The sequence below is a fragment of the Grampus griseus genome (genome assembly GCF_964374135.1).
Source record: "Grampus griseus genome assembly, chromosome: 14".
Classification (NCBI taxonomy): domain Eukaryota; kingdom Metazoa; phylum Chordata; class Mammalia; order Artiodactyla; family Delphinidae; genus Grampus; species Grampus griseus.
The window spans coordinates 26,296,788-26,321,406 of record NC_139008.1 but is presented as its reverse complement, the minus strand read 5'-3'; the positions used below and the strand labels follow the sequence as shown (position 1 = coordinate 26,321,406).

The window sequence follows — 24,619 nt, the reverse complement described above, 5'->3', positions numbered from 1 at the left end:
AGAGATCGAACCTGCGCCCTCTGCAGTGGGTGCGCAGAGTCCTAACCACTGGACCGCCAGGGAGTTCCCTCTCTGAGTCCTTTTATTATTCTTTAAAATAAATTCTGTTTAATTTTATTATCTCATCCTTTTATTTTAAAAAAATATTTATTTATTTATTTGGTTGTGCCAGGTCGTAGTTGCAGCACGTGAGCTCCTTAGTTGTGGCATGCCAACTCTTAGTTGCGGCATGTGGGATCTAGTTCCCTGACCAGGGATCGAACCCGGGCCCCCTGCATTGGGAGCGTGGAGTCTTAACCACTGGACCACCAGGGAAGTCCCCCCTCTCTGAGTCCTTTTAATCATCACTCACACACACTATATTTTATATAATACATAGTTTGCGTGTATATATATTTCCTCTAGTTGACTCTCTGTCTTCTCTCATCAGACTAGACTGTCAGATCCAGGAGGGCAGCCCTTTGTCCTGCTGTTCACTGCTGGGTCCTCAGCACCTACAAGGGTGCTCAGTGGATGGATAGATGCTATCCCTCCTGTTTACTGCTGTGTCCCCAGACATGCCTGGCACATGCCTGACCCCTGACAGGTCCCTGGAACGTGACCAAATGGAGGATTTGGTGAAGCTCCAGAGTCCGATAAGAGGAGAGGAGTCGGCAAAGGGGTCAGGGCTGGATGGAGAGTGCAAGGACAAGTGTGTAATTTGCCCATGTGCTCACTGGGCGGGCTGGGGTCAAGGCAGGTCGGAGCAGACTGCCTGCTGCTGACATTCAAAACACCTATGATGGGCAGCCGTGGCTGCTTTCTTCTTGGCGCTTGAAGTCCTGTTCAGGCAGACTTTTGCGTGTCATTCCTGTCCCTGTCTCGCCAAAGTATCCAAATCTGCAACTTGGGCAGGAGGGTTCAGTGAGGATTTGGGACTCTTGCCTGGGCATGGCCAGGGCCTTCCCGGGCGCTGGGGGTAAGACCTGGATGCTGCCCCGCCCCTCCCCCCAGGTTTCTGGGCTTTATTCTTAGCTCTGGTGAGTCAGAGGGGGAAGGAGGGCCACGGCTCTGCCCGCAGCGTGATACTGGCACCACTGCCTTCTCCACCGCTGTGTGGGGGCTGTGGCCTCAGGCCTCTCCTAGATCTCTTCCAGGACTGTGCGGGGCAGTGGAGGCCTCCTGCCGCCTCTGTAAACAGGATAATGTCCAGAAGCCCAGCAGGTCCCCTGACCTAACTTGGGCCTCCCAGCATTCTTTTTCTCGGCTTCCCTTTGCTCCAGAGCTGCCCCTTTGCCAGGGATCTCGCACCCGGGATGGTTCTGCATATGGACTTTATAGATGGCCTGTTGCCTCCACGTCCGCCCCTGCCCCTCCACGGTGGGCCCAGTCGTTGGCTGTGTCCTGCAGAGCTCCTTCTTTCCTTTGCTGGGGGTGTTGGCCCCGGCTCTGGAACCAGCCTCTCTGGGTTTGAATCCAGGCTGTGCCAGGTGCTGCCCGGGTACCTTACGACAAGTCTTCTCACCTCCAGTTGCCTCTGTGTCCCTCCCTGTAAAGTGGGAATGAGACAGAAGCTACCTCATAGGGTGGTGATGATGAAATGGAACGATGCACACTGCACCCAGAACACGGCGCCTGTCGTTACAGTCAGGGCTCGGCAAGAGCTGCCGTCTTATTGCTGTGATTGTTAGTCTGAGTTTCAGCCCCCTGGGTTTGCACCTTCTACCCTCCCAATCCCAGCCCCTGCTGCCAAGCTGGGGTGCTCACCCCCGCAGTCCGAGTGTTGGTGCCATTCTTAATCCTGTTTTTGCAGATGAGTGGTCAGGGTGGGAGAGAGGAGCTAATTTTCTGAAGGTCAGGAGCCAAGTGAGCAGCAGCGACTAGATTCAAACCCAGGCCCAGCGGTTCCAGGGTCCCCACTCTTTTGTGGCTATTGCTGTTGTTTGTATTCCCTTTATCCCCTTTCTCCTTTCTCTCCCTCCCTCTCTTACTTCTCCATTTCTGAAAATGTGGACAGGCTCCTGGGTCCCTTCCGCCTGCCTTGGACACGTTTCCTCCGACCTCTGGCTGCTTCTGGTCCTCTCAGATCCTCACCTGATACTTTCTGTCCCATCGCTCTTCCCCTTCATAGCAAGTGTTGTCCTTTGTAACTAGGTTTTGATTTGTGACCTTATGTCTTTAATGGACTGTGAGTCTTAAGAGGGCAGGGTCTGCACCTGCTTTGTTCCCATATCCCCATGATTAGCCCAGAGCTTGGCATGGAGTAGGCACTCAATACATATTCATTGCATGATGGACTGAATGAATGAATGAATGAAAGCTTGCACTTGTGTTTGTTGATTAGTCTCTTGGCCAGGAACTGAAACTGGAACCTTTTGGATCATCTCATTTAACCCTCCCGATCACTCTACAATAGGTGGGTCCTGGAATTAGTCTCATTTCACAGATGAAGAAACCAGGGCCTGGCAAGCCCACTGCATTAGGGTAGTGGGGGCAGTTTTGCCCCCCAGGGGCACATTTAGCAGTCTCTGGAGACATTTTAACTGTCACAACTGGCTGTGTATGTCACTTGAAGGTTATGTGACCTCAGTTTCTTACTCTGTAAGAAAACTGTAAAATGGGTTTAAGTATAGTACCTTCCTCCTAAGGTGGTTTGTGAGGATTCAACCTGATGTGTGCTGTTGGCATCTATTGGGTGGAGGTCAGGGATGCTGTTCAACGTCCTACAGTGCACAGGTCAGCCCCTCAAAGAATGTTCTGGCCCCAAATGTAAGTGGTGCTGAGCTTGAGAATCCTTGTTTTGGGGCACGTATCTGTGACCCGGAGGAGATTAGGACCCAGACCTTGAACCATCGTTCTTAACCATCACCCTGCATTGCTCACATTGGGTGGATGGGTAGGGGGAGTTGTAGAAGATTCTGTGTCTGAGTCAGCACTTTGCTTCTCCATTCTGTGCCCATGAGCTTGGAATCCCCAAGGCCTGAGGACAGCGTTGCCTTGCAAGCTGCCTCTGGCGGGACGGTGGGGCCACTGGCCTCGCAAAACGCTCAGCGCTCCAAGCACCTGGCTGACGGGTGGTGGAGCCCGGGAATTAAAAACTCAAGTGTCAGACAGACTCTCTATGGGTTCAAATCCCCGTGTTGCCTGACTCTTCCTGGCTCTGTGAGCCTGAACCAGTTCTGTGAACTCCCTGGGCCTCAGAGTCCTCACCTGAAAAGGGGGAGTTTTCACATTCCCAACTTTGTAGGGCTGTTGGGAGGTTTAAATGGACTCACGCTTGGAAAACACTTAGCATGGGGCCCGGTGTGGCCACTGTGCTTTTATGGTAGGCACCCAATAAATATGTGCTCTCTCTTTATTCCTAGCCCAGCATTTAGAAATTTCTACTCTTAAACTCCTGCTGCTGCTATTTATTTATTTAAAGTGTGAACTAGTTTTGTTTTTGTTATTTTTTAGAGGTAATACATGTGGAGTAAAAAAATTCAAACAGTACAAAAGATAATAAAACAAAAACTAGTAGTCGCCTTCCTCTCACCAGCTTCAGCCCTACCCCCTGGAGATAATCACTCTTCATGTTAACAAAAATGTTAGCTTTTGTTGTTCTTGTCCCCTGCTAAGAAAATTTCCCTGCCTAGGCAAACATCTATATACTCTTTTATACTAATTTTAAGTGGGAACAGTAGTACATGCATATGATAAAATATTGCAGACAATACATTTGCTACGTATATAGAGGCATCTGCGCTGGGATTCAAATTCTTGGCTGTCCATACTGCTTACAGGCTGTGTGACTCGGCCTCAGTTTCTGTATCTGTAAAATGGGCTTAGTTATAGCCCTGCCTCCTGGAGTTGTTTGTGATGTAAAGCCCTTAGATCAGTCCTGGCACATGATACTAAGAACCTTACTGACCCTTTCACGTTCCATAGATAGTAGAAGGTAGCACACATTTCTTCATTTGCTTCACATCTTCGCTTAGAGGACATCTTGGCTCAGAGGACTTCCACCTGATATAAAAGTAGCACCCAGTGCCCACCGTGATCCTCTGTTCCCTTGATTCTTCGTCAGGTCGTTTGTTGCCTAGACATACATAGAGTTGTTTGTTTAGTATCTACCTCTTGTGATAGAATGAAACTGAGAATGGAAACCTTATTTACCTCCGAATGGTATTGGCACATAGGAATCTCATGACTAATAGTTGTCCATTGAACTTCCCTGGTGATGCAGTGGTTAAGAATCCGCCTGCCAATGCAGGGGACATGGTTCAAGCCCTGGTTCAGGAAAATCCCACATGCCGCAGAGCAACTAAGCCCGTGCACCACAACTACTAAGCCTGAGCTCTAGGGCCCGCGAGCCACCACTACTGAGCCCGTGAGCCACAGCTACTGAAGCCCGTGCGCCTAGAGCCCGTGCTCCGCAACAAGAGAAGCCACCGTAGAGAAGCCTGTGCACCGCAAGGAAGAGTAGCCCCTGCTTGCTGCAACTAGAGAAAGCCCGTGTGCAGCAATGAAGACCCAATGCAGCCAAAAATAAACAAACAAACAAATAACTTGATTAAAAAAAATTGTCCACTGAGCCTTAGAAAACTGATGGTTGTAAGTTATTGAGACAGTTGAATGCGAAAAGGGATGTTCAGGCCCCGGGGGAACAGCCTGGTACTAGTAGGCCCTCATTACTCAGTAGTGTCAGAGCAACTCTGCTCACGGATGCTGGTGATGCTGAGCGGCAGTTCAAGTTCATAATCGCCTCCCCTATCATCCTCTCTGCAGCTTCCCTCCTGTCCCGAGGTCGGCCAGCTGGGTCCAGGCAGGACCGTTTCCATTGTCTCCACAGGCCCCAGCCAAGTGAAGCTGTGTCGGCAGGCCGGGGCTGTAGGGGCAGCCCTGCAGAGACCTTAGGCTCTGGCCTAGGGGACACCTGGTACCTGGGTGCTCCTCTCCAGAAGGATTGCAGCCCTGCAAGCACCTTGATTTTAGCCCAGGCAGACCCATTTCAGATTTCTGACCTCTGAAACTATATGATAAGAAAAAGTCTGTGTCATTTTAAACCACGAAATCTATGGTAATTTGTAACAGCAGCTGTAGGAAACTAATACAGGTAATTGGTTCTGAATTTGGTGGTGTTTGGGGGATTCACATCTTCCTCTTGGCCCAGATTCCCTGTGGGTGAAGGCATGTGCTCCAGAAAGCTCTGTTAGAATTCTTATATTGCCCATCACTAGGAGTTGGTGTCAGGGGTGGGGTGGCTCAGTAGTCAGGCTTCCTAGGTTTGAGCCCCAGCCTCATCCCTTACAGGCTGTGTGATCTTAGGCAAATTATTTGACTTCTCTGTGTCTCAATTTCCTCATCTACCAAATGGGGATCAAAACAGAACCTCCTTTCTGGGTGATCATGAAGATTGAGTTAATTCACATAAGGTGCATGGAAGCAATACCTGGCATACAGTTAGTGCTCAGTTAAAGCTAGGTGTTGTTATTATCAACAACAACACAAGATCGTCGTATTAAGAGTATAATGCTATAAACTTCATTTATTTTTATTACTGATGTAAGAATTAAGATTAGTGACAATAGTCCTTTATTGAGTGTTAAGATATGACACTGAGCTGTATGTATGTAATTTTATTTAAATTGCAGAATAGCTTTAGGAGATAGGTATTAGCCGTTAGTCATAGGTAAGGCTCAAAGAGGTTAAATAACTTGTCTAAGGTCACACAGCGAACAGAGAAGGAAATTGGACCTGTAAGAAAAGGGACAAGGAGACAGATAGTCTTTTGGGGAGGGGAGGAGGAGTGATTGGGAAAGAGAATAGGAAGAGAAGTGGGTTCCAAAAAGTCAACTGAGGCAGTTATAAATAATAGTCATAATCAACATTTATTAGGGCTTTTAGGATCTCCTGTGGAGGAGAAGGTAGTATCTCCATTTTGCCAGTGGGCTTTTTGAGCCTCAGAGAAGAACAGTGACCTGTCCAGCAGTATGCTTCTAGTAATGTTGTATCCCTAAATTCACTCGTGTCAAGTTCTGAATCATGTTGTTGTATAGAAAGTTGACGTAGTGGATCAGAACTTGTATTACTAGGGTGCTTTGTATTGTAAGTGAGAGCAAATTTATTTCAAACTTGTGTAAAAGTGAATTTATTGGAAAAGTCCAGTGGGAGGGTGGGCTGCAGGTGAAGCTTGATCCAGCAGCCCACAAAACACCAAGCATCAGTTTCTTTCATCTCTGCCTTTCACGATGTCATCTTCATTCTCACACTTGCCCTGGTGGTGCCACCCCTTCCTCTCCACTCCCAACTCTTGGTGCTTCCTTTATAAATGGCTGAGACACCTGTCAACCCCACATCCTCACTCCGTGTCACTGGGGACAAGAGAGTATGTGTCCTTGTAGTGATTGGATTGACTGGGATCAAGTGCCCGTTCTGGAGCTAATCACTAGCACGTGGGTATAAAGGACTCTGCTGACTGGCTGATACTAAAGAGGACCTACCCCTGGAGCTTTGCCCCAAGCATGTGGCTGACGAGAGGATTTGCTTACGAACAAGGGCCAGCGGCTGTTGCCAGAGAAGGGAAAATGTGTGTGGGGCGTGGACAACATAAACCCACTGCAGCATGGCCTTTGGGAAGATGCCTTATCTCCTGGTGCCTCGATTTCCTCATCCGTGAAATGGGGATAACAGCAGTGTCTCTTCTGAGGGCTGAGTGGTGTGCCTGGCCCATCCGTGCTCAGAATGTGCTGCTTGTCATTATTCCTCTGAGGGAGAAGGGTGCGACCTGACACCACACAGTAGAAACTGTATGAACTTCCAAAGCTTGTGGGCCAAGCAGACTTGTACTTGTTCCCCAGATCCTCGAATGTCAGCACTGGAGGGAGAGGGACATAAATGGATGACGAAGGTGTCCTGAGAAGAAAAGCCTCAACTGGGGGGATCAGGGGATGCCCTTTCTCTAAGATTTCCATGGGTTGGGTTCCCGGAAGTGCAGAGCCTGGGCCAGCGCTGGTGACTGTTTTCCAGACTCCTGGAGCTGAATTTTGTTTCCCAGTAGTTGGGCTGATGGACGCTCCATTAGCAGAAACAGGGAACGATGGTCCGACCAGCTTGATTTCCGAAGCTCCCTGCGTTTGGAGGTAGAGCCCCTGAGGAGGAAGACTGTGGTTAGCTGTCATCTCTGGGTTCGGGGCAGTCTCAGTGAGTCGTTCTTCCTTAAGAGTGGCTTTCGGCATTCCCTGTTTCCCCCAGAAACCCCAAATAGAGGGGACCCCACTGCCTGTCTTCAGGGGTTCTCAAGGGGATTGCACAGAGGATTCATCAAATTCCCGGCAAGTGAGGGACATGCAGGAGGCCTTTGACCCAGTTACGTCACTGCTGTGACAGTGTTGTGGTCAAGACCACTATTGGCGGGCGGTAGTGGCAGCAGGGATGGTGCAAGTTCACGGTCACAATCGGATTTCCTCTTTTCATGCCCCCCTGTCCTTCCGCCTCCCTCCCGTCTCTGCCCTCTCCGTCAGGGCTGGCCACCTGGCTTTAGCAGGAAGCCGCTGTCTGAAGAATAAACCCCTTCCTTTGCTAAGCATTTCTCCGACCTCTCCTTCCCCGGAGTTCCGTGTCCTTAGATGCTCCCCAGTCTCCTCTTGCTCACTTCCTAACTTGAACTTGTCTTTGTCCCTTAAGCTTCCTGACTCTGGGCGGTGCTGCGGTTAGTGGTGGAGATTATTACTAATTATTGGTCTCTGCAACTAATAGCCATCACTTACCAACTCTAGACCGTGCCAGCTGGTGCAGAGGATGGGCCCATTTGATACTTTTTCCAGGCCTGTGTGTTTTCCTGACCACACTGCTAAGGAGATTGAGGCTTGGAGAAGTTAAGTGACCTGCCCAGGTTCACATGAGGTCAGGGCCTGAATTTTAATCCACATCTATCAGACCAGAAAGCCAGGGTCATAGCCAGGTTCTACCTTGATGGATTGTTTGGTTTTGTTTTTTTTGAATTTTACTTTATTTTATTTTTTTATACAGTAGGTTCTTGTTAGTTATCTATTTTATACGTCTTAGTGTATATATGTCAGTCCCAATCTCCCAATTGGATTGCTTTTAAATAACAAAGTAGGGGGACTTCCTGGTGACGCAGTGGTTAAGAATCTGCCTGCCAATGCAGGGGACGCGAGTTCGAGCCCTGGCCTGGGAAGATGCCACATGCCACAGAGCAGCTAAGCCCATGTGCCACAACTACTGAGCCTGCACTCTAGAGCCTGTGAGCCACAACTACTGAGCCCGTGTGCCACAACTACTGAGCCCACGTGCCTAGAGCCTGTGCTCCGCAACAAGAGAAGCCACTACAATGAGAAGCCTGCGCACCGCAACAAAGAGTAGCCCCTGCTCACCGCAACTAGAGAAAGCCCGTGCACAGCAACGAAGACCCAATGCAGCCAAAAATAAATAAATAAATAATAAAAATAAATTAATTTAAAAAATTATTTTAAAAAAAGTAGGAAATAATGCTGGGGAGGGGAGACATGGTTTGGGCCATTTGTTTACTCAGTAACCTTTGGGTACCTGCTGGGTGAGGAGGAGATGAGTCAAAAGTAAATACCACACAGTCCTGGCACTCAGGTCCTTGTGTGGTCCTTGCAGGACAGAGGTATTGACAGACACGTGAGAAAATCATTGCAATGTACAGGGGGTGTCCTGATGGTTTGGGGAGTGAAGAAGAAGGCTTCTTAAAGGAGGTATCTGAGTTGGGTTTTGAAGGATGAATAGGAGTTTGTTACTGTGGAAAGACAGTGCAAGAAGAGCTTCTAGCAAGGCATCCCCAAAGAACCATTCATTTGACTAGCAGTTGGGGAATGCCTTAAAGGCAGGGACCTTTAAGGCACCTTAAGGCACCAGGGACCCTTCCTGAATCTCCAGTGCCTTGAGCAGTGCCTGACACAGGCTTGATAAATCCTCCTTTGAGTGAATAGTGGAGTTGACGCATTGGGGAACAGGGCGGGAGAAATTGTAGAAGAAACAGATGGGGCTTGAATGTGGAAGGCCTCATGAACCGCAGCAAGGATCGGCTCTGAAAGGTGATCTGGAGCTATTGGAGGTTGTTACCCAATAGCAACAGTTGTGGTCAGGGCCACTATTGGCAGGCGGGGGTGATCAGATCTGTCCCACTTAATATCACAAGTATTTAAGCCTATAACTTTTCCCCTAAGGAGGAGAACCTGACTGCTTTTAAATGCAAAAAATGGCAGGATTTTCAGTTTCACTCATCGTAAAGAGAAAAGGAAGTTAAGCTACAGGGAGATATGTTCCACTATTAGATTGGCAGAGATCAAAAGCTTTTAATATACTGTGGTATGGGAAGTAGTTACCCTTGTACCTTGTTAGGTGCAATATAAACTGATGGTACCCGTTGGAGGCAATGTCTGTATAAATTTTAAATGCATACACCTTTTGATCCAGCAGGTCTACTTCTAGAAAGTTATCTTACAAACATGCTTGCTTTGTGTGCAGTGAGGCACTTATTAGGTTATTTATTCACGGCTTCATTGTTTGTAAGAGCAGCCCAGTGCCCAGTCAGCAGGAGGCTGATGATATAAGGTCAAGTCCATCCATACAATGGAATACAAAGCAGCTGGAACAAAGAATGAGGAAGTGTGCAGAGCAGGATGATCTTTCAGATCTGTTATTAAGAGATGAAAGGAAGGTACAGCGCAGGATGTGTGGAGTATGTTTCCCTCCATTTGATAACAGAAAATACGTATTTATTTTTGTTATAGATGCATAAAATAGTTTCTGGAAGGATACACAAGAAACCGATACTGTCACCTCTAGAGAGAGGAACTGAGAGGTTAAGGACCAGGAATGGAAGGTGGCTTGTGACTTCTACCCTTTTTTCAAAAGAAATAAAATTAAGCTATCAAGGATAAAGTAGATCTGTGGCACTGATAGAGATCAGTTTCTAATGTTAAGTAAAAAAAGCAAGGCATGGAACTGGTATGTATTATGGTACCTTTTGGGGAAGCAAAGTAGGTAAGCTATGTTTGGAAGAATATACAAGGTGTTAGCCATGGTAGTTTTGCCTGTGGTTTAGGAGGGGAGTGCTGTGAGTTCAGGAAGGAGGATTTATTTTTCACAGTGTACCATTTTGTGTAGTTTGGGAAAATTTTAGCACGTAAAGTAAATGTATTACCCATTAAAAGTAAATTAATACAAAGAGAGACATGGATGAATACCTCGGTGGATGGGTGGGTGGATGGATGGATGGATGAGTCAGTGGATGGGTAGTTGGGTGGATGGATGGATGAGTCAGTGGGTGGGTAAGTGGGTGGATGGATGGATGGATGAGTCGGTGGGTGGGTAGGTGGGTGGATGGATGGATGGGTGCATGGGTAGTGGGGGTGGGTGAATGGATAGATGGTAGATGGATGGATGAGTTGGTACATGGGTGAATGGGTGGGTGGGTGGATGGATGGATGGGTTCATGGCTGAGTTCATATCTGATGCACGTATGGATGCATAGATAAATAAGATAAATTTGGCTGTGGTGGGGAGGACTAAGTGGGGCCCAGAGGGGCTGGAAGCAGGGAATGGCTAGAAAACTACTGCAGGAGTCCAGGCAAGGAATAATTGGGGTAAGGATCAGATTACTGAATTGATTCACATAGGAACCGAGCTTCCTGTATACCTAACTGTGTATATTAAGTCCCAGCATTCTTATCTTACTAGAAAGGCAGATGCCTTTGGAATGAGCTTTTTCTGGCAACTGCCCAGAAACTGCTTTGTATATAATAACCACCAACAGTTTAATCCCCATTTTCACCATCACCTTAAGAATTATAAGTGAAACCAATTAAAATAGTCTTTGATATAAACTACTCCTCTCCATGCTCATTCTTATTTCCAAAGCTTTCTTCCAGTGCCCAAGTCCAGAGGCATGACCTTTGTCCTTTTAAGGGTTTCTTTGTGTCTAGAAGTTTCCTGGCTAAATCCCTTGGTGTATGTTGACCTTTTAAAGTTTACTTTTCAATGATTCCTTGTTCTTTGTTCTGGAAAAATAACCATTTATATCACAGAATAATTAAACCTCTGAAGAACCAGTTTGGGTACTTAATACCTAGGTCTTTCTCTCTCCCTCTTTTTCAAGTCAAATCCTTTTTTTCAACCATCTTAACCATTTTTAAGTGTACACTTCAGCAGCGTTAAGTATACTCACAGCGTTGTGCACAACTCTTTTGAAAAACTCGGAACATATATTTTGATTGATCATCAAATGTATCTTTAAGTGAAATGGTCTGCTTGTTCCCATCATTTTCTCTTCTATAGCGTTCTTTGATGTGGCTTTAAAACTTGCATGGAGTTGTAAGAATCCAGGTTCCTTGGAGTTCCTTGGTGGTCTCACTTATCTGATTGTGGGAAGGCTGTTGGAACCGGAGCTGTCTGGAGGTGTCTGGAGAGCACATCATCCAGTGGTGGGGATAGAGTGCTGGGGGAAGGGGGCTGCATGGGGACTGGCCAGCTGGACCGCATGGACCTCATCCAAAGGCTGGCTACTGCTAGCTCCTCCCAATGGTTGTAAGGTGGAAATATGGGCCCAGTGCTGCCAGATTTTCTGATTTTTTTAAAAGAGACACTGGAAATCCAAGTTTTACATGAAATTTCCTGATTTTTAAATGTTGGCAGCTAACATAAGATTTTTTTAAAAAAAAAGCATGCTTAAAACACCAACAACAGTAACAGCAAACAATCTGCGAGCCATATCAGCCTGGGAGCCACCTGTTTCAGACCTCTAATTTCATCCCACCCAATTATGGTAGAGATAGGAAATTGCGACCCCAAGATAGGGTAATAACTTTTCCCAAAGTTGTATAATGGTTCAGTGGTCAGATCAGGACTTGAATTAAATTTTCCATTACGGAAGTCTGAAGTTTATTCTTGGGCAGATACAGATATACCTGGTCTATTTATGTATGTATCTATCTACTTATCTATTTGGCGTGTCTCTAATGAAGTACAGGTGGCTTGTTAAAAAATTAAAAGTAATTGAAACAAATTTGTTTCTGAGGCTGGATAGCATAGTGGTTAAATGCAGGAACTCCAGAGCTGAATTCCCTGAGTTTGAGTTTGGCTCCAGATCTTACCAACTGTGAGATACTGGGCAAATCACTGAACCTCTCTGTGCCTTAGTTTTCCCTCCTGAAAAAGGAATGATAAAGTAATTATAGAATTAAAGGAGGTAATACATATAAAGGACTTAGAATAGGGCCTAGAACATAGAACTGCAATTTGGATGTTATCCATGCTGCTACTGCTGCTGCTGAAGGTGGTGATGACGATGGCCATGCTGATGGTGCTGATGAAAGTGATCACGATAGTGGTGATGCTGATGACATTGATGGCAGTGATACAGGGATCATGGTGATGACAATGAAGAAGAATAATAGAAAGCTCTTAGTTCCCAAGATTGTAAAGTAGGAATGATTTATATGACTAAACGACGTGTCAGTTTACAGAATACCCTTTAGGATTCCTTTAAATGGCAGTCTCCATCTTTCGTACAATAATGGAACTTACCACAGGTCCCAGAACTTGTCCGTTAGGTGAGGTGAGATATACGTTTGTTCGTTGTTCCTTGTTTGTAGTCTTTCTGGCTACTAATCTTTCCAGTTTGCCTGTTCTGCCTGGTGGGGCCTCGTTGTTCTTAAACCCCATGACAGCTAGTTTTGAACTCTTCATGGGCCCCTTGTCCAAGCTCTTGGGGACGTCCTGTTGACCTGTGCCTGTTTGTGTCCTCAGGAGTGGAATGTCACGTGGAACACCAGCAGCCCCGACTTCACCAAGTGCTTTCAGAACACCGTCCTCGTGTGGGTGCCTTGCTCTTACCTTTGGGCCTGCTTCCCCTTCTACTTCCTCTATCTCTCCCGCCATGACCGGGGCTACATTCAGATGACACATCTCAACAAAGCCAAAACTGTAAGTCACGTGGGAGTTTATCATGATGTGTGTGTTGTGGGTGTGTGTGTGCTGGGGCGGGGAATGGTAGTTGTGAAAACTGACATGTTCCTTCTGCTTAATTGGCCCTGAGTTCCTTTTACTGGGAGACGGAATAATAATGTGGTGGGTAAAGGCTGGGGCTCTGAGTTCAGGCGTGGGTTCAGATATCGGCTCTGCCACTTACTAGCTGTGTGGCTTTGAGCAAATTTCTTTTTTCCTTCCAGTTTTATTGAGATAAAATAGACATGCAGCACTGTGTACGTTTAAGTGTACAGCATAATAATTTGACTTACATCGTGAAATGATTATCACAGTAAGTTTTGTGAACATCCACCATCTCTTATAGGAACAAAATCAAAGAAATAGAAAGAAAGTTTTTTTCTTTGAGCAAATATCTTAACTTCCCTGAGCCTCAGTTCCCCCATGATTATAGTGGGGGTGATAGGATCTATCTCACGAGATTATCCGGAGGTCTTCCTCCCTGACCAAGGATGTCTTTTTATTTTTTTTTAAAGATTTATTATTTATTTATTTTATTTACTTTTGGCTGTGTCAGGTCTTAGTTGTGGCACGCAGTATCTTCGTTGAGGCATGCGGGCTCTTTGTCGTGGTGCGCGGGCTCCAGGGTGCACGGGCTCCGTAGTTGTGGCGTGCGGGTTCCCGGGTGCGTGGGCTCTGTAGTTTGCGGCACATGGGCTCTAGTTGTGGCGTATGGGCTTAATTGCCCCGTGGCATGTGGGATCTTAGTTCCCTGACCAGGGATCGAACCCGCATCCTCTGCATTGTAAGGCGGATTCTTTATCACTGGACCACCAGGGAAGTCCCAAGGATGTCTTTTTAATTTTAAAAAAGTTTTTATCTTGAAATAGTTTCAAACTATAGAAAAGTTGCAAGGATGATACTAAGCACTCCCCAGCCCTGTATACCCGTGACTCATAGTCACCGATTTTTAACATTTTGCCACATTTAACATTTTAACCTCATCCTTCTCTTTTACTCTCTCCATATACACGTATTATTTATGTTTTTCTGAATCACTTGGGAAAAGCTAGCATCCACCACACCCCTTTACCTGTGATTCTTCAGTGTATCTTTTCTCAAAACAGGGATATTCTCTTATTATATAACAATAGTACAGTAAATTCAGGAAATTTAACATGGACATAATACTTAAAAAAAAAACCTGTGTATATTCCAGTTTTGTCACTTGTCCCAATACTGTCCTTTCTAGCACCCCCCTCCCCCTCCCCTCACTTCAAGGTCCTGTGTTGCATCTAGTCACACTCTTTATTTTTCTGTAATTTTGGAAGAACTTTTCACCTTTCTTTGTGTTTTATGACATTGGCATATTTGGAGCGCGTGGGCCAGTTAGTTTAGAGTCAGTTCCTCAACTTGGGCATTGGGATGATGCTCCCTCATGATTAGATTCAGGTAATGCCTGTCTGGCTGGAAAACTACAAAAGGGATGTGGGGTTCTTCTCTGGCTACATCTAAGGCCGCATGGTGTCCGTCTGCCCCTCGGTGATCGGCTTAATTTTGTTCCTCTGGTCAGCGTGTCTGGTTTCTCTGCTGTGCAGGTGCTGGTTTTCCCCTCATAAGGATGAGCTTTCTGGGGGAGACACGTGAAGGGCATGTGTATACCTGCTCCTCATTCCACTTTCTCCTCTTGACTTAGCATGTGTCTCAGTCCTTTTTTAAGCCACATTTCCCAAAATTTATTTCCATAAGCCCTTGGCAAACAGGAAAACTTGAGTGATTTTACTGAAGCTGTCCCCTTGCTTATAATACCGCCGTCCAAACCTGTCTCGTTCAGACCACAATCCGAGCCTATCTCAACATGCTCTCTGCTCCCCTATCCTCAGCTGGACCTGATGTCTTCCTCTTAGACTTCTGGAAGCGCTTTGTACTTCTCTTGGGGAACAACATCTCCCTTTAAAATGTAAATCAGATTTTATCCGTGCCTTGCTCAAAAAAACTCTAGTGGCTTCTCATTATAGGGAATAAAACCTGGACGTCCCACAGTGGCCCCGCTTGGTCTGGCTCCAGGCTCCTCTTCAGCCATCTCCTGCCACACCCACGGCTCATGCCACAGCAGCCGCAACCTTACTGAACACATTCCTACCTCAGGACCTTTGCACTTGCCGTCTGCCTGAATAGTTCTTTCCCTCCAATAGTCACTGTTGGCTCTTTACCCAGATGTCACCTGATGGGAGAGGCCTTCTCTGACCACCCTATCTAATCTGTTCTATTTCTCCTTATATTACTTCTTGCTAGCATTATAGTATGTATTTTTCAGTTTGTTGCTTGCCTGTTTCCTTCCACTGGAATCGCAGCTCCATGAAGGCAGTGACTTCTGTCTGTTTTATTCTGTTATCCCCTTGGCACCTTGGCAGGTATGTGGCCCACAGTAGGACCCCAGTAGATTTTGGTTGGATGAATGGTCATCGTGAGAGGCGCCCTGTGCAGGCTGCTGGGGTTACAGATGTAGATAAGCCAGACTTGCGTTTTCAGGTGCTGGGGAGAATAGTGACCACACAGCGTTGTGCCTGTGGTGCAGGAGAGATACAGACCAGTGTGGGACGGCCCAGGTGCTGGCTCACCCTACCTAGGGCTTGTCTGTGTTCCAGAGGATACATGCTGTATCTGAAGACCACAGCTGATGGTTTAGGGGGTGGCTGGTGCCCCAAGGCTGAGATTTTTGCACAGGTGCTGGGGGAGGTTCCGTCGCTGTCCGTTGTAAGATGTGTATGTACTTCTCTTCCAGGCCTTGGGATTTTTGCTATGGACCGTCTGCTGGGCAGACCTCTTCTACTCTTTCTGGGAAAGAAGTTTGGGCAAGCTCCTGGCCCCAGTGTTTCTGGTCAGCCCAACCCTCTTGGGCATCACCATGGTAAGTAGGGGCTGGCACTGTGGAGGCCAAAAGTAGGGGCTGGCATTTAGAAATGAAATGATCTCACAGTAGAAATCCAGAAATACAGCAGTGTTAGTTGGATTTGATGTGGTCTTGGCGGGGCGGGGGGTAGGGAGGAAGGGATGATGGGGCTGAGGCCTAAAGGATGAGCAGGATGTTAAAAAGTTGAAGGGGCTGGGGGTAGAAGATGATCCAGTTGGAGAAGATAGCATGTGCAGAAGTCCTGGGGTCGGAGAGAGAGAGTGAGAGTTGGCCTGTGTGGCTGGGGCAGAGACAGTAAGGAGGGGAGAGCAGGGGAGCAGGAATGGCAGGAAGGGCAGAGGGCTGACCCTGAAGGACCTCGAGCTTCAGGCTTAGTGGGTTTTGTCTTGTTTTTCATTCCTGAAGGTGGGTTCTAAACCTTTTTTGTGCCATGGACCCCTTTCTTCTTTGCCAATCTGGTCTCCTCAGAATAATCATAGAACACATAGGCTTACAAAGGAAACCAATCATACACACATATGTTTACATATGAAGATTTTGTGATGTACATTTATATTTTTACTTGAGGTTTAATTTACATAGGGTAAAATTCACTTTTTTCCTTGAACAGTTCATGAGTTTTGATAAACAAATATTGTCAGGTGAGTACCACGTCCACAATCAAGATACGGAACAGCTCCATCACCCCCAAAAGTTCCCTGGTGCCGCCCCAGCCCTTCTCTCCACCTCTTTACCCCGCCCCCCACCCGGCTACTGCTGCTGTGTTTTCTGCCCCTATCACTTTGCCTTTTCCAGAATGTCATGTGAATGGAACCATGAAGGCTGGAGCAGTTTGAGTCTGACTTCTCAGGCCCTGCGGTTCCAAAGATCTTTTTTTTTTTAAAGTCACTCAGCGTGTTTGATTGTATGGATTCCGCACGCACTGTTTATCCGTTCTTCGGGTGCAGTACATTTGGGCTGGGAAACCAGTTATCTTTAATCACAGTTATGAAAAGATTAAAACGCAAAATAAAAATATATGTGCTTCTTTATGAATACATTTCAAATCAAGACCTACCAGCAGCTGTGACTGATGCTGCCTTAATTTCCAAATAGCAATTGATGACCATACGTGATAGTCAGAGACATCTTCAGGTACCTTTTTTTTTTTTTTGGCCGCCGCCGTGCAGCATGTAGAATCTTAGTTCCCCAACTGGGGATCGAACCCATGCCCCCTGCAGTGGAAGCACGGAGTCTTAACCACTGGACCGCCAGGGAAGTGCCTTCAGCTGTCTATTTTCAGATAGGATGACAGAGCCCCAGGCACTGCCGATGCCATTGTGGTGTGTTGCTTTCACGTGTCATTGGTGGTGCTAATAAGGGAAAGTGAAAGTGTAATTGTTTCCCATCTAAGTTCATGGACCCCTGGGTTCTATCCAGAGCCTGTCCTTGGACCCCAGGTTAAAACCCCCCAGTCCTAAAGGCAAAGGTTCTGAGCCAGGGCATGCCAGGCTGTGCATATTTAAGAGCTGACCGTGGCCTCCAAGTGGAGAATGGATTGTGGTGCAGGAGTGGAAGCTGGGAGGCCAGTAGGGGGTCATCTGGCATAAGGGGATGGAGGCTGAGACCAGGGTGAGCAGCAGGTAAGCTGAGGGTGGGCCTTGGTGGCAGAGCCAGTGTGAGTTGCTGATGGATAGATGCAGGGAGTGAGGGAGATGGGGCACCGAGGAGGACAGATGAGGACAGACAGACGTGTCTCTGGCTCAAGCAGCTGGGGGATGAGGGGAGGTGCCCTGGGTGCCCGTAGCTCCACGGGAGTCAGGTTCGCGACTGTGACTGGCGTTGGGGTCTGCCTCCAGAGGGCTGCCTGTCTGGGGAATGGCCGTGGCATTTCCTTCTTTCAAGGAAACACAGTTTCATTGTTTATTTTCTCTTCCTGATCTCTAAGTCACGTGTAAAACGGAAGTCATAGCTCCGGCTATCAGGAATGAAATAAAACCCCAATCCGCCCACCACGGTTGTTCTGATGAAGTTTCCTGAAGACAGGCGTGTGACAGTAGCAGGTTAAGTAAGTTTCCTGATCTGCAAACTGGGGTTGAAAACAGTTGAAAACAGGCTGCACCGAGTCGGTGCGTGTGAATGCCTCCTGTGTGGCGGAGATAAGAGAAGCTCAATAAAGGGGAGCAGTTAACCACTGATGCCCAAGGCACAAGAACCAGTCAGCATCAGGGCTGGATTTCCTGATCTAAATCGAGGGTCGGCCTGCCACCTGTTTTTGTAAATAAAGTTTTATTGGCACACAGCCGTGTCCACTCTTTCATGTATCGTGTAAGGCTGCTTTCACACTGCAGTGCAGACTTGAGTAGTTGTGAAAGAAACTCCATGGCCCACAAAGCCTAAAATATTTACTCTCCGGTTGTTTAAGAAAAAGTGTGCCGATCTCTGTCGTAAACTGAGCTTTCCCCTGACTTTTCCTTCCTGTCCTGGGTCTGTACCTGGTCTGTTAGATTCCCACAGCTCTTGAGTTGGATACTGTTGTCATCCCCATTTTGCAGACAAGGCAGCAGAGGCTCAGAGAGGTTCGGTGACTTGTCCAGGGTCACCCAGCAAGGTGAGAGCAGAGCTGGGACTGGAGCCAGGTCCTTCCCAGGCTGTTCCCAGTGCTTCCCACGCCCGACAGCAGCCCTCCTCCAGGCCTTGCATCTGCCAGACTCTGGACTGTGGGAGCCTTGGGAGCCTGGCCTTCTCCTGACGACTCCTGTTGTATGCTTTTCTCTTCCAGCTGCTTGCTACCTTTTTAATTCAGATCGAGAGAAGGAGGGGAGTTCAGTCCTCAGGAATCATGCTCACTTTCTGGCTTATAGCCCTACTGTGTGCCCTGGCCATCCTGAGATCCAAAATCATGACTGCCTTAAAAGAGGTAAGTGGTGGCCTCATTTTGCGTCTTCCGTCAGCATCTCCTGGAAGATGCTTGTTCCTTCTGGCTTTTGTGGAGACCATGCGTTTCCATGGGAACCAGGGGATGGCTACTGCACGGGCCCAGCTTCTTTCCTGAGGATTTCCCTCGCCTGTGCAACCTTTGTTCTAGAACCTTCTTTCCTCAGGGCCCCATGTGTCTGTGTAGCTCTCGGGCAGGAGCTACGGGCAGATGCACGCCACCCTCTGAACCTCTGTCAGCGGTAACAGCCAGGCAGGTTGGCGCTCAGTGTCTATTGTCTGGAACAGAGCAGAGCAGGGAGCAATGTTTGCAGGGTGGTGGCTTGGGGACCCTAGACTCGTCCCCACTTTGCCTTGGTGCTGCTCTGGCTGGGAAGTGGCTCTCGTTGGCTGCCATCCGCTGCTCCTAGGGATTCAGAAGAGCGTGCTCTTTCAGACTGTCACGTGGTTCCCTGTCACCTTCGGGCTAATCAGGAACTGGCATCAGGCAAAGGAAGGAAGAGTAACTGAATGTTTGTTGAGCACCTGCAGTGTACATTGCAGGCAGCTGACATTTATTGAGTTGGTGTTTACAAAGTGCCAGGCCGGGGACTGAGTCGTTTCCGTGAATAATCTCACTGACTTCTCACAATTACCCTGACAGGGTCTCTCAGCTTCAGCACTCATTGACATTTGGGGCCCAAGACATCTTTGTTTTGTGGGACTGTCCTGTGCTTGTCGGATGTGCGGGGCAGTGCCAGTAGCCTCCCACTCCTGAACAGAAGTGTCTCTAGACACTACCAGATGTTCCCCGGCAGGCAAAGTCACGCCCACTTGAGAACCACTGGTCTGTCTGTAGATGGGGAAACTGACGCACAGAGAGGTTAAGTCCCATGGCCAGAATGAGCAGAGTCAGGCCTTGAAGGTAGGTCTGTGCTACTCCCAAGCCTGGGGCTCCTCCGCCGTGTCGGCTGCCTGGACCAGGCAGTGTGGACCAGGCTGTGACGTAACTGCTTGTCTTCTGTTATCTTGCAGGGGGTAGGGTCAGGGTGGGAAAGCTTGCCGTCAGGCCTGCAGGCTGAGAGAGTGGGCCTCCTGCTGTCTGCTCCCCCAGCCTCCGCAGGTTGCTTCCAGAAAGTGATGTTTTCTTCCTCCTTCCCTCCCTCTCATTCAGGATGCCCAAGTCGACGTCTTTCGCGATGTCACTTTCTACATTTACTTCTCCCTCGTGCTGATCCAGCTTGTGTTGTCCTGCTTCTCAGACCGCTCACCCCTGTTCTCCGAAACCATCCACGATCCCGTAAGTGTGATCACAGATGAGCACAGACACGTGTGTGTGCATGTGCGTGTGCAAGAGAGAATGCACAGTGCCAGCTAACGTTGATTTGAGCCAGTATCGTCCATCTAGGAGCTCCTTCTGTCTTCCCTGAACACCTGGCGATACGTAACATTATCCTCTCCACTTTACCGTTGGAAAAACTGAGCCGTAGACGTGGCTCGGGGGATTTAAGGAGGGAATCTGATTCACAGTTGTTAACTGCTGTGTTTTCCAGCCCGTTGTCTCATTTGGTTGGCGTAGTGGTTTTAGACAGTGCGAGTGAACTTTTAAAAATCAGGAAATTTCATATAAGTTCAAACTGTCCAGATTTTCTAGAAAAATGAGAAGTTCTGGCAGCAGTAGGGCTGTTATCCCACATGGCAGCGGTTGGCCAGATTTGACGAGCATTGCCCTGGTTTCCTTCCACAGTCCTCACCACTCCCTGCTTCATTAGACAGTCTTGCTTCCGTCACCTGTGTACGTGCCTGGCCCATGGGGGGTTTGAGTTTGAGACCCTGGGTCTCTTCCGTCCGCTTGAGGGAAATCCTGCTTGTGTAGAAGGATCTGAGTGGGCCGGGTGGGGATGGCCGCCCTTCTGCTGGTAGCAGGAAAGTGAACACGGTTATTTATCACCCTTGCCTGTCTTCTTTCTCCCTCTCTGCCTCCGTCCATCCTCTTTGCCTTCCTCATTCCTCCCCTTTCTTCCCTCCCTCCTTCTGTCTAGTGCTGAGTGCCAGGCCTCAATCTGGACACAGGGCTGTAGCAGTGAATAAAGCAGAGTTATTGCCACTTGAGGTTTATGTTTTCATGGGCAGGGGCACAAACAGTAACCCAGGAGCCAAGTATATATCCTATCAGTCAGGTGGTGGTAAAGGCTAGGAAGAATAGTGGGGAAAGGAGGTAGAGATGATGGTTTGGGGTCGTGTGTGGTTTTGATAAAAGCCATCAGGGAAGCCTGCCTCCCCCCCGCCTCCAGGAAACCTCATTGGAGCAGAGACCTGAAGGAGTGAGGGAGCCAGGCAAGCAGATACCCAGGGAAAGAGGTTCCAGGCAGAGGGGTGGCAAGTGCAAAGGCCCTGGGGCAGAGCTGCCGTGAATGTCGCCGGAACAGCAGGAAAGGCTAGTGTGGCTGGAGAAGCGAGAGGCAGGAGGGGGCTGAGGGATGGCCTCTGAGAGCCGGGACAGTCACCTATGGGCCGGGGGGGCTGTTTGGATTTTATTTTGAGAGGGATGGGAAGCCTTTGGAGCGTTCATTTGATGCTTTGTTCATGGTTAGTCAGCTGCTAACGGATGAAATTGCAGTGGGAGCAGTTTTCAGCTGTGGTTCTGCTGGGTTTGGCCTGAACCTCAGCAAAAGGCTGAGGCTGCTTTTGTGGGTGATGAAAGGATCTGTGGGGCATCAGCCTGGAGGAGGTGACGGATGCTCCCAGTGTAAGTTTCAGAAACCCGTGCCCTAGAGTGTGTTCAGAGAGGCCCCATTTTCTCATCTCCCTGCTCTGGGAGGAGCTGGGTTGGAGAAGTTAGACAAGTGTGTATGTGTGTCTGTGAATGTGTGTATATATGTGTGTTTGTGCACATAGGGGTGTGTGTGTGTGTGTGGTGTGTGTACGTGCATGCACATATGTTTACATGTCTTGCATGTAGATGTGTATGAGTGTGTGCATGTGTGTGTTTTTGTGTGTTCATGTGAGTGTGTTTTGCATGTGTGTAAAGTTCACAAGGGCAGCAGCCATGCGTGAGCACCCAGGGGATCCAGCCCCTGGCTGGCACAGAGGAGGAGCTAAGATGTCTCCGGCCCTCACGTCTGCTGTTCATAGGTGTTTGTGTGCACGGGTGTGGGTGTGTGACAGTGGAGTGTCCCCATCAGAAGCATTAGGTGTCAGGCTGTTCTGTGGAGAAGGGGATCGCACTGAACAAGTCATACCCCCCCGAGTGACTGCAGACCCTGGGGTGCTCTGGGGGTAAACCGAGCCCAGGGGAGGCGGACAGGCCCACGTGGGGATCTCCTGACTCTTCAGGCTCCCTGTGGGGCCTGAGAAGCAGCCTCTCCCACTGGACGGTCCCTGATGCTTTATGGGGAATTTCTGATTTCTGGTCCCCTCTGGGATCTGGATAGAATTCCTGTCTCTTCTCTCCTGGGTGTGTGTGCCTCGGGGTGTTTCAAAGAGCTGCCTTGCTCCTCCCATTGTGCTTTCTGCAGTTCCGGGGTGTGGGGCCTTCTCTGCCCGGGTACCCCGACTCTTCTCCCAGCTGTTCCTTTTCTCTTGTGGGACTCAAGGCTCAAAGAGGTTGTCTTGACTTACAGCCTGAATCTGATGGTGGAGGCAACATGGTAATGGAAGGAGAGCCTCATTTTGGAGTCAGGCAGACCCTGGGCTTTAATTTCACCTGCGTCCCATTTATTCTTCCAATAGATATTTATTAAGCACCGTTTTTATACTGCGCTTCGTTCTGGGGACACAGCAGTATGTGAAAAAGTGTGGTCCATGCCCTGCTACGCTTATCTGTTACTCCGTAACAAACCACCCTGAATTTAGTGGCATAAAACAGCAACAGTACTTTGTTATGTTTCACAGGCCCGGGCGTTGGCTGGGCTCAGCTGGGTGGTTTTCACTCAGGGTCCTTGCTCACGTGTCGGGTGGTTAGCGCGTTGGCCTCTGGCTGGAGCCTCAGCCAGGGTTGACAGCCCCACCTGGTCTCCCCGAGCTGCCTGGGCTTCCTCACAGCGTGACGGCTGGTCTCTAAGAGTGAGCACGCATGAGGTGGAAGCTGTGTCACCTTTTAGGACCTAGTCCCAGAGTCACATAGAGTCACTCCTGCCACCCTCTTCTGATTGAGGGAACCACGAAGGTCTTCTGGGTGCAAGGGGTGGGCGCACACAGGCCCCCACCTCTAGATGGGGGAGCGGCCAGGTCTCATTGTAAGAAGAGCATGTGAGATGGCAGGTGATTCCTGGCCAACTTTGGAAAGTACCATCTACTGCATGCCCCCAGGAAGCTATCGTCCCTTTAAGCAGATCAGCAGACTGTGTGACTACAGTCGAGATGAAGGCTGGGAATCAGGTTATGTGACTTCTGGATCTGACTTTGGGCAAGTCGCTCCTCCTTTCAAGACCTCAGTGTCCTGTTCTTGAAAATGGGTTGAGGCTCGATTTGATGCTGGCCGCACCCGCCTCCCTGCCCCGGAGCTGAGGCCTGTGACCTGGGGAGGAGGACGCTGCTAGGTGTCACCTCTGCTGTCTCCCCGTCACCCTCAGGGTTCACATCACAGTGGAGCCGGAAGATGGGGTGAGTCCAGTCCCTGTCGCTGTCCCACCCTCAGAGCAGCAGTCCCATGTCACCTGTCCTCAGAGCAGTCAGCCAAGCCCAGGGTCAGGCGGGGCCAGCCTGGGGGCCGGCAGTGCTGACCTTCTCCCCCCGCTGAGTCACCGAGCTGTCGTCCTCCCCAGCTGGCCCCGTGCCTGATGTGTGACTCAGAGCTGTGTCCTGGCCCTGCTTCCTGGCAGGGCTGCTCCCCTCTGTGCATCAGGTGGGGCCTGGCTGAGTGGGCCTCGCAGGCTTTCTGAGGCTGTCACCTGTCCCCAGCCTCTAGTGCTTTGATCTTGCTGGCCCTGAGGCTACCGCTTAGGATGCAGGGACGGGGTTGCCGTTGGCAGTTGGGGGCATCAGGGGCAAATGTGGCAGATAGTAGACCCTCAGTTCTCAAAGTGGGGTCCTCAGACCGGCAGCATCAGCATCCCTCAGGTGCTCATTAGAAATGCAGAGTTTCAGGCCTGCCAAGTCCTGTTGAGTCAGGGTCTCATTTTCACAAGATCCCTGGGTGGTTCATGGTTGGAAAGCACTGGTTTAGCAAATTCTTAAAAATTGCTCAGCTCATTTGGTGTAAGAGGTATTTTTAATCCTGTTCGTATTTTACTGTGAACATTTCAAATCTACAGAAAAGTTGAAAGACACAGCGAGTACTCCCCATCTACCCACCAACTGTATTTTACAAGTTAACATTTTGCTAAATTTGCTTTATCACAGATCTATCTAGTCAGCCAGCCGGCTAAGATTTTTGGTATTTAAAAGTGACCTTGAAATACATTAGTATCCTTCATTCACACACTTCACTGTGCAAATCATTAGCCAGAGCTCAATATCTCTTTATGGTTCGTTTTTTTTTTTTTTTAAGTAAATTTACATAGTGACATTCCTGAATCTTAAGTTACCATTTGATGAGTTCTGACAAATGAGTAACTCAAACCCCTATTGAGATACAGAACATTCACAGGACTCCAGAAAGTCCCGGACCTCCTGCCCCTTCATGGTCAGTCTCTACCCTTTGCAGCCCAGAGGCAACTGCTGGGCCTAGACCTTTAATGAGAGCATCGAAAACTCCATTTTTAATTCCTTTCTCCGTTATGCTTTCGGCCATTTAGTGATTCGGCGTTGTGCCGGGGGCTCCGCTGGGCTCGGAGCACCTAGAAACGAACCGACATTGACCGCCCCTTAGGAAAGATGGAGGAGGCGGCGGGCAAATAAGCTGTTGCTGCGGGATGGACAGTGGGGTTCCAAGACAGG

At 48.6% G+C, this 24,619-nt stretch overlaps 1 protein-coding gene across 2 annotated transcripts in view; it reads left to right on the top strand.

Moving 5' to 3' along the window:
* ABCC1 (ATP binding cassette subfamily C member 1 (ABCC1 blood group)) overlaps positions 1-24,619 on the top strand; it is a 130,503-nt gene that overhangs the window by 25,141 nt on the left and 80,743 nt on the right. For both annotated transcript variants that reach the window (XM_082669667.1, XM_082669666.1), the window contains exons 2-5: positions 12,754-12,930; positions 15,716-15,841; positions 18,606-18,743; positions 19,914-20,039. In XM_082669667.1, coding sequence (XP_082525793.1) covers positions 12,754-12,930; positions 15,716-15,841; positions 18,606-18,743; positions 19,914-20,039 — 567 coding nt within the window. The remainder of the gene's footprint in view (positions 1-12,753; positions 12,931-15,715; positions 15,842-18,605; positions 18,744-19,913; positions 20,040-24,619) is intronic.